General features: G+C 43.0%; 1 protein-coding gene across 1 annotated transcript in view; it reads right to left on the reverse strand.

Annotated features, from left to right (window-relative positions):
* Positions 1-8,883, reverse strand: part of LOC147417765 (centrosomal protein of 135 kDa-like protein) — a 71,957-nt gene extending 63,074 nt beyond the window's left edge. Inside the window, exon 1 of the mRNA XM_086506720.1 lies at positions 8,540-8,883. Within this exon, the coding sequence (XP_086362846.1) occupies positions 8,540-8,686 (147 nt within the window). The 5' untranslated portion in view covers positions 8,687-8,883. The remainder of the gene's footprint in view (positions 1-8,539) is intronic.
* Positions 8,884-10,352: the final 1,469 nt, after the last annotated feature.

Raw genomic sequence — 10,352 nt, forward strand, 5'->3', positions numbered from 1 at the left:
TTGAAGGACGATTGGCGCGCTCTCAAGCAAAATGGTATGCCGGTTATGTCTTTTTCTAATCGTGTTTTGCAGCTAGGTACCCAATTACGCATGTCGGATGATGAGCGCAAAGAGGCTTTTCTCTTTAGATTGGACGAGTATATCAAGTACGATGTCGAGGTATTCGATCCAATCGATCTCAACAAGGCGATAGCGATTGCTCTCGCACAGGAGATGAAGCACAACAAGGGAAAGCCTAAGGAGAAAAAGACTTCCACAAGTACCTTGCAGACTTCTCAGAACCCTCAGAACGGTAAGAATGATAACTCTTCTAACCAATCTTCCAACAGTATCTCAACAAAGAATTCTTCCAATGAATCTAAGGGTAAGGCTAACACAACTGCTAAACCTAAGCTTACTCCAGATGAAAAGGTAGCACAAGGAATTGTAGGAGGATACATCACTTCGGAAGAACAAAGCACTTATTCTAAGGAAGGTCGTTGTTTTCATTGTCACATTAAGGGTCACATAAAAAGAACGTGTCCTAAGCTTGAATCGAATGAATCTAAAGAACCCACAGTACCCACTACGTCTGTCAATGCAATGAATGATAACACGATTATGCCCAAAGTTTCTCAGGACCCTCCCATTGATGATTCTCTCATTAAATGTTATGGTCGTACGTCGGGGTACCGTTTTGTCATATTGTTGGACCCAGGTAGAATTTACCCCGACACCACAAATAATCACTTCAAGACGCTTCACAATTCACAATTGATTCAACACTGGTCCAACGGAGTTCCATGCCTAGAGATATTGTCCCCAAAGACTGGCGCCCTTTCAGTATTTCTTTTCGTATTAATCTGTGTTCAAAGTACAAGAGTGTAGGCAGGCACCCACTCTCAGACCCTGCGTCCAGATGCTCTCAGTTGTGAGGCCCTGCCCACATATTTAAGTGTTTACAAGGGATGCTAAAAGCAGAGCCCAAAAGCTGAAAATCAAAACTCTTAAAAGCAAAAGAGCTCTCTCTCTCTCTCTCAAGCTAAGTGGAAATAAAGCAATTTCCAAAAAAGGCCCCAGCGTAAAATGAAGCAGCAAAAGCTGCGCCAAATTCTGCCCCAAAAGCTACGTAGAGCAGCCCGCCAAAAGCGTCGCAAAATCCAGGCCAGCTTGTACAGTTCTGCCACGTATCAGCCAATCCGTAGTTTTAGGGTTTTTGTACTGCAGTGCCACGTCAGCAATATTTAGCAACGTCCCCATTTCAGCCACGTCATCATTCCAAAGGGGAGGTGTGTACAATGTACACCATGCCACGTCACTACGTTGTGACAAGTACACGAGGGACTTGGACACTGCTTTTGCCAAGGTCCGGAAGGCTTTAGAGAAATCTCAAGAAAGACACAAAAAGGCAGCAAATCGACACCGTCACGATTTGAAATTAAAGGAAGACGATTGGGTTACGATTTGAGAAGGCACACCTGAGAAAGAAAAAGGGAAAGGAGCGGTTTTTCCAAAGCTTAGCATGAGATACTATGGATTTTTCCAGATAAAAGAAAATATAAATGATGTCTCCTTTGGACTGAAGCTGCCAGATACTTGGAGAATTCACAATGCTTTTCATGTGAGTCTCTTGAAGCCTTTTAAAGGCGATGTGCCCGATGATGGGGAGCCAAATCAGCAACCCGAAGTGGAGGAAAGCGAGGAGATACTCGTTCCAAAACAGATACTGACACATAAAGATAGAAAGATAAAAGGTAAAGTGATGAGGCGGTTCTTGGTTAAATTCAAGAACTATCCTGCATTGGATGCGAAGTGGATGGAGGAGGAGGACCTTGAAGCATTCGGTTTAACATAGTCTACTCCGATAGAACCCCGATTCAGCATGGGCGAATCTAGTGCAACAGGTATGCACATGAGGGGAGTCAATCCACTCCTTTGTCGACAGATTGCCATGATATTTTGATTTGATATAGAGTCACTGATGCCCCTTTGGGTTTCAAGGATACTGCTGAGCTGACAGTATTCTGTTGTATGACTTTATGAACTGGAATTCCCGATAATGAAAATGATACTGATCGATTTATACTTGACTTGTTTTAAGTGCAGGAACTGATAGACGAAATGACTGCAGCATTTCGGTCTCATAAATCTCTATAGACATGATTGCTTGGATTAGTTAATCGGGCATCTGTGAGGTCCCGACTAGAGCTAGATGCGATTGCTAAATACGTTGCCGATTAATCATGGTGCGGGGTATGTCACAAACCGTGGCAGCAGAACCCCAGACACATTGCATGGAGTACGTGCGATGTACTTAGTTCAAGCAATATAAAGAAATACCGAAAGGGGCGCCAAGGTTTGGGGCCAGTGCTCTCTGTAGCAAACTTGGACACCCCAAATCTAGATTCTATCGCGACACAGCAGAGATTCACATTAAAACAGTTCACAAAAGCGACACGACCCGGCGTAGTTCTGTGCCAAGAGGTATTGGCCCCAAAGACTGGCACCCCTTTCGATATTTCTTTTTATATTAATCTGTGTGCAAAGTACAAGAGTCCGCGGGAACTCACACTCAGACTCTGCGTCCAAATGCTCTGAGTAATGAGGCCCAAAAGACCTATTTATTGTTACAAGGTGTCACAAACGCGAGCACACACGAATAATAAACAAGATAAAAATAAATAATCTCTCAACTATACAGAGTTGAGGGAGAAGTTCGACACAATATTTGGGACCACAAGATGGGCTGGTCCCCCCCCTTAAAGAGAATCCTTTATTAGAGAGAATCTTTTCACAAGCACAAGAACTGGAGAAAACCCCTCTGTTCAATTCTCAGACTCGATGGTCGTTCCTTCCCGTCAGGGAAATCCAAGAGACGAGCTTTTCCGTTTGTACTCAAAGTCGAGACTTCGCAGACAATTTCCAAATTCCGTTCCCAAAATTCCCAAGCGTAGGCAAAGGCCTTCCCGCTTCTCCTTCGCGATGAAGTACCTGCAAACACACACACAAGCACGGGACAACAATTCGTATGGCGAATCCACAATAGAAACCTGTCGCTCTTGCGCGGAAAAAGCGACTTCTGTGCTTCGTAGTCTCGCGATCTCTTGCGTCTTCTGGCGGGAGAGTCTTCTCTTGCTGGCGCTGGCAACTCCTTTCTCTGAGTGAGGACATGGGATGCTTTTATAGCTCTCTGGCCACGGCAGGAATAACTGAGCAGAGGCTGCCCGCGTAACGATCGTGGCGGATTTTTTCTTATTTTTATTTATTTTTATTTTTATTATTTTTTATTTTTTTGTTATACCCGAAATAGGGAGAGAGAATTCGTTGGCTAGTTTTGTTGCTTTATTTTCTAGGTGGCTGCCCAATTATTAAGCGGGCGGCCGGCATATTTAAAATTGGTCTGGACCTGCCCAAAAATTCCATAAAACCTTATACGTTAAAAACAATGCTTTTCACGGCACTTCCTAGGCGTCCCTGGATGCAACCACACGCACAAATGCAATGCAGACATAGATTCCTCGCAGGAAAGCGTCTGCTCTTCTCGGAAAACTTGTTAAAATATTCCACTTTTTAAGAAAAGCTTCTTGAACCCATCTTTATTCTTGTGCTTGCGTATTTCTCTTTCCAGTTCGGGTTTCCTGCCAGACCAATGAGATATTTCCTTTCCAATGCTCCCGTCACCCCATCACGTGACGCATCAGAAATATTCGTTTCCCGGTCTCTCCTACTGAACTAACGATAAAACCCCTTCGCGATCCTTAATGTCACCCATCATATAACACATCAGAGTTGTCCGTTCTTGATGGCTTTTAATAATTCCATTATATCTACAGTTCCTAACCTTACGGTTCAAGTGCACATCTTTAAATATCCTAATTTCAATAAAAAAGAAATTACTTGAGAAAATAAGAATATAGTCCATTTAGCAACATCCCTCTGGCTTCTAAACAGTTGTTCTCAACTGTAGTGCTTGTACATATCCTTCCAGAGTCTCGAGATAGGATGCTAATTCCTTCTGTCATTCACTGAGCATCTAGAGTAGAATAATTCTTAAACTTTACCAAATACTTCCGTGTAATCTTCCCGGACTTAAGTGGCCGCTCTTGATGATAAATGATCTACTCCGGTTGGAGTATTTCTTCCGTTTCCTCAACCTCAAGAGGTTCCTTAGCAATAGGTTGACTTAGAGGCGGTCCCACATACGGCCGGAGTAAACTAACATGAAAAGCATTGTGGATCTTCCAATTACATGGTAAGTCTAATCAGAACGTCACATCGTTCACTTGGTCAATTATCTTAAACGGCCCATAATAGCGATTGTAAAGTTTTACCACTTTCCCTTTATGAGTCGCTTGTTTCTTTAGTCTTGCCTTCTCAAACTTGAATAAGACTAATTGACCGACTGTTAACTCCACATTCCTTCTGTGCTTGTCTGCAGCTTTCTTATGTTTTTTCCTGAGAGCGCAAAATTGCTCTCTTCACTTGCCCGTAGGCCGCGTCCAAATCCCAAACAAACTCATCTGCTGCGAAAATCTTATCCTTAGTGACAAGGATCGGTGGAAGCAAAGGCTTACCATAGAGAACCTCAAAAGGTGCTTTCCTCGTAGACGAATGCACGGTATTGTTATATGCGTACTCAACAAGGGGCAAATACTTCTCCCAATCAGATTGTCTTTCTGACACTAAGATTTCAGCATATCCAATACTGTGGAATTAGCATCTCACTCTGTCCATCCGTTTGAGGATGATATGCAGAAGAAAAATTCAACTTTGTGCCACGGTTATCAAACAAGGCACGCCAAAAGTTGACTTTCATGCGAGGATCTCGATCACTCACAATAGACTTGGGCAGCCCATGATGCTTAAAGATCTGTGCTAGAAAAATTATAGCCATATGATCCGCTTTGATTGTTTTCTTGACTGGAATAAAGTGAACTTGCTGCTAAATCTGTCCACGATGGTCCAACTCGCATCATTTCCAGTTTGAGTCTTTGGGAGATCCATAATAAAATCCATGGCAATACTCTCCCAAGGTTGATCAGGCCCAAGTAAAGGTTGGAGTAACCCAGGCGTCTTATGCCGAACATACTTTATTTTTTGGCAAACCAAGCATTCCCTGACATATTGATCAATGTATGCTCTAAGGCTTAGCCAAAAGAAATAACTTTCCAATGCTAAGGTCGTAGGGAGAATTCCCCGATGACCCGCATAAGGTGAAGCATGTGCTTCTTCTATAATTTTCTTTCTCAATGGTTCTGCCACACAAATTGCTTGGTGGTGATAGAGGTAACCATCTCGAATGGATAGGGATATTCATCCTCTCCGTTCTGTAACTTACTCCAAATGGAGGAGAAGTCTAAGTCATTCCGATACAACTCTGGAAGTGATTCCAGTTCTTGGTGATACATAGAGGTAACTACGTTCACCCTAGGCCGTCTAGACAATGCGTCTGCAGCCACATTCTTGCTCCCAACCGTATAGAGGATCTGGAAGTGAAACATGGACAAAAAGTTGGCCCATCTCATTTGCTTCTCAAATAATTTCCGTTGCGTAAGAAAATACCGCAAACTCTGATGATAGGTTTTGATCACAAAATCCGCTCCTAGAAGATAGTGCTTTCAAGTAGACAAGGCGTGGATCACAGCCATAAGTTCCTTCTCGTAGATCGAGGCATGCAATTCTGCATCCTTAAGTTGTCTACTTTCATAAGCCACTGCATGGGCTTCTTGGTTAAGAACTGCACCGATGTAATCACCTGAAGCATCACAATGAACCTCGAACGGTTTCCTTAAGTCTGGCACTATCAAAATAGGTCCATGGCTTAATAGGTACTTTATCCTACCAAAGGCACCTTGTTGTCTCGATCCCCACGGGAAAGGATCTTTTTCCTTGTTAGGTCATAAGTGGTCTTGCTACTTGAGCAAAGCTTCGGAGAACACAATCCCAAAAAACTTTGTACATCATGTACCGTAGTGGGAGTTGGCCAATCTTGCACGACTTGGATCTTTGCGGGATCCATTTTCACTTGGTTGTGTGAGACTATATGGCCAAGATAGTGTATCTCAGTGAGGAAGAACTCACTCTTCTTTGCATTCACATGCAACTCATGCTTTCGCAATTCCTGAAACACTATGTCCAAGTGCTTCCGATGTTCCTCCTCAGTCTTTGAAAAGACGAGTATGTCATCAAAGAATACTCCTGTGAAAGCTCGGTGTGGGCTGAAAATTCAATCCATCGTTCGATTGAATGTGGCGGGAACATTGGTCAAGCCAAACAGCATTACCAAACATTCATAAAGTCCAAAAGTTGTGCGAAAGGCAGTCTTATGGACGTCCTCAAGGGCTATGCGTATCTGATGATACCCACTTTTTAAGTCAATGCGACCAAAGAAGCTTGCTCCCTACAACTTATCGAGAATATCATCAATCCAAGGTATCGGAAAGCGATTCTTGATAGTGATCTTGTTTAGAGCTCGAGAATCTATGTACATTCGAAACGTGCCGTCTTTCTTCTACACCAGTAGAACTGGAGAGCAGTAAGACGAAGTACTTGGTCGTACTAGACTTTTTCCAGAAGCTCGTTGACTTGCTTCAAAATTTCCTCTTGCTAAGCAAGACTAACCCGATAAGGGGGCAGGTTTGGGGGAGAGCTACCTGGTACGAGATCAATGCGATGATTGTCACAAACTGCTGACGTGTCAAAGCCCTGAAGAATGGAGCTAACTTACAGATGCCTGCAGAGGGGCCTAAACCCTAAGAAGAACAAGTAACAAAAGAAGAAGTCCTACCAACTTATGGGGACCCTGTCCGATGGGGCCCCAGTGACATAAAGGAATTAATATAAAGCAGAACCCACCCACACACACACGCAGCTGATGACGTGGTAGCAGTACGGACGCCCCGGAAATCACGCTGACAGTGCTGACGTGGCAAGCCGTATGGATTTCTGTGCTTTGCACTGACATGCTGATGTGGCAGGTTGCTCGGATTTTCGTAAATTACGCTGGTAGCTTTTGGGCATTGCTTTTGGACCAGATGCTTTTAAGTTTGAAGGTTTTTCATGTAAAACTGCTTTTGGGGCCTAGGGCCTTTAAATATGAGGCTAAAGGCTCATTCTCTCGCATGCTTCCTAGAGAAGGTGCAGAGTCTGGAGTACCCGCTTGTACCTTGATGATGTAATATAAAGAAATACTGAAAGGGGCGCCAAGGTTTGGGGCCAAAACTCTCTGGGGTGGAATTCCGCCACTCGGCGTCTCGTGTGTTGTGCATCTCTTTTAGTTCAGTTGTTATTTGAAGTGCTTAAAGTTGTTCAGTCTGTTCTTTTCCGTTGGCACGTGATGCCGTCCCCGTGACACATATTATCTACTTTGATGGTTTTCTTGACTAAGCTTGCTTACTAAACCTATCCACAATGGTCCAGATTGCATCATAGATTGCATCATTTCTAGTCTAAGTCTTAGAGAGATCCATAATAAAATCCATGGCAATACTGTACCAAGGCTGATTAGGCACGGACAAAGGTTGGCATAACTCACGCGTCTTATGCCGATGTACTTTACTTTTGGTAACTGAGCATTCCCCCGACATACTGGTCGATGTCTACTTTTGGGCTTGGCAAAAAGAAATACCGTTCCAATGCTAAGGTCGTAGGGAGAATACCCCCCAAGGAGGCTCTTGAACCTGAGATCACATGCCATTCTAAAGTATCTGATTATTAAGCAATGATGCAATCGCCATTTATGTATATTGTGTAGAGGCACACCCCGTGGTGATTGCAGCCTCCAATTTGGCTTTCTCCCTCTACAACTTCAGCAAACGTGAGAGTTTTGATTTTGTTGAACGCAAAGATGCTTCTTTCATTTGATGTCTCAATCTCTCATTCTACTAAGAGAGTTGTCGGTCATAGCCCATGGGTAGTTTTTCATCTAAACGGTAGGATTTCTTGACTCATCTTTTTAAAAAAATCACCCAATCCTCATGAATACATAATTCAATGCCAAAGATCGCATGTAAAGAAAGGTCATCGCTTGCACTTGAGAATGAAATTGTGTTTTCAATATATAATCCCTTCACCAAGCTGACGTTTGAGTGTGGATACACTTGTCACAAAGGATGCAAAAACTTTTCCTTAAATTATCATTTGTTTATAAAAGAAGAGTGCCAACAAAATTTTTGACATACTGACCAACCTAGAAGAACAAGCTCAGATTGTAACTGATGATCTAGCAATGGATTTGAAGAATTCTGACATGCGTTATAAATGTTAGACAATCATCCTTCAGGAAACAAGTTTCCCAGCTTGGAACTCAGAACTCAACAAATAAGCAACTTGAGACAAAAAATTCCATAAACAACTGAAGATTAAAACTAGTCTCGAGAGAAAAAAATGATCCTCCAGAAAGTTTAAGTTACCATACCAAGGTATCATAACCCATCGCCTTCATGCTCTTCAAGAGCGAAAGACGAAGGCATACTGTGGCAGAATGTGGTAAAAAGTGAACTTAATTTCTTCAGGAAAGCAAATTTAGGGAGTCATACACATGGTGAATCTAAAAACATACCAGGCGATCTTGGACGATCTTGGCACCGCCAGCAACTGCTTGGCCAGCATGCTGAGCCACACTCCGGACAGTGCGAGACAGATTTGGCCCGATATTTTTGCCCCCCACCTCTGCTGCTTTGCTGATTGCAGACCTTAGCCATGACATCTCAGCCAAAACAGATCCTGAAAACGCCAAGAAGGCTGTAGTCGCAACCAATCAACAATGCTCTGTACGCGTTTTTTTGCGTGTTTGTGTGTGTGTGTGTGTGTGTGTGTGTGTGTGTGTGTCCGTGACCGAGTAAGGTTTGCGGCTCGCAGTCAATTGTATCTTCTGTGTAAATGGCCCAAGACAGAGAGGAAAAAAATATTCAACTTCGTATCCCAAGAGAGTGGTGCACACCATAAGTCTTGAGCTCAAGACCGTATACACATGGCTTAGGCTCTGGTCACGCGAGGCTTAGTTATCAATTAAAGATAACTAAGCCAACTATGCCCATAATGCCCATACATAGCATTAAATGAATAACTAAGCCTCTTGCATGGTCACTCGAGGCTTAGTTATTCATTCATCCTCCCAACTAAGCCTTGAACTTCACAACTTTGCCAAAATCGGCATAGTTACGAAGGGTGGGCATAGTTATTCATTAATGCTCCTTTTTGCGTGTGACGAAGAATGAGGCTTAGTTATTTGTTCGAATAACTGATAACTAAGCCTCGCGTGACCATAGCCTTAGTTGTTTATAGCTCCAATCCCCTTGGAATGGGCGGCCATGCCTTCACACACCGCTCCAATTTTGTCTCCAACATTGCAGAAGATTCGTATGAGGAGAATCTACCGAAATCCTCTCTCTAGCTCTTAAGTCTATGAGTTCTTTGCACCACTTGGGGAATCATGTGCATGACAGTCCCACCTATGGCTGTTAGGCACCCTAGCTGTCATACTAGCAAACGTTGTTTGCTCGCCCAGGCGTATTGTCGCGTCTCTACATCTCAAGCTTCTCTTCTTAAACTACGTCCACACCTAATAAATTCACAATCATCTACATGCTCTTTCGTTGCCTCATCTTTTCCTGCGACACTTGCCCACCTATTTTGACACCCATTGCCTCATGGCCTTCTACTTTGTATCTAGTTGCATCGTGTATGTGATTCCCCATGTCGCACATAACTCTCCAAGACTATCAATAGGTCGCACTCGTTGTGTGAGTGTCCTACCCATGTTGCACATGGGTGGTGCACATGGGCAAATGACAAAGGAGATGGGAGGGAAGGCGGTGACAGAGGAGGGTCTTGACAAGGTAGTTTTTTTTTTTTTTTTTTTTTGGGGGGGGGGGGGGGATCTTCGAGCTATTATAGTTTTTAAAAGATGAGCTGATATGTGTATAAATTAAAGTCAAGTTTACATTTATTGAAGTTGACAATCTTATCAAAAAGCATATGCATATGATTGGTTGAACGCGTTTCTTTTTCGCATGGGGAGTGCTAGTCAACCTCCATCAATTTTTGAGCAAGGGGCAATATTGGCAAGGCTTCAATGTTAGCATATAAGGTAGTTTTTTTTTTTTTTTTTTTGGGGGGGGGGGGGGGATCTTCGAGCTATTATAGTTTTTAAAAGATGAGCTGATATGTGTATAAATTAAAGTCAAGTTTACATTTATTGAAGTTGACAATCTTATCAAAAAGCATATGCATATGATTGGTTGAACGCGTTTCTTTTTCGCATGGGGAGTGCTAGTCAACCTCCATCAATTTTTGAGCAAGGGGCAATATTGGCAAGGCTTCAATGTTAGCATATTGCATAGACGCTTCCAAAGTTTGGAATATGCTATTAT

Source organism: Adiantum capillus-veneris, chromosome 30 (genome assembly GCF_014529385.1).
Source record: "Adiantum capillus-veneris isolate H3 chromosome 30, ASM1452938v2, whole genome shotgun sequence".
Lineage (NCBI taxonomy): Eukaryota > Viridiplantae > Streptophyta > Polypodiopsida > Polypodiales > Pteridaceae > Adiantum > Adiantum capillus-veneris.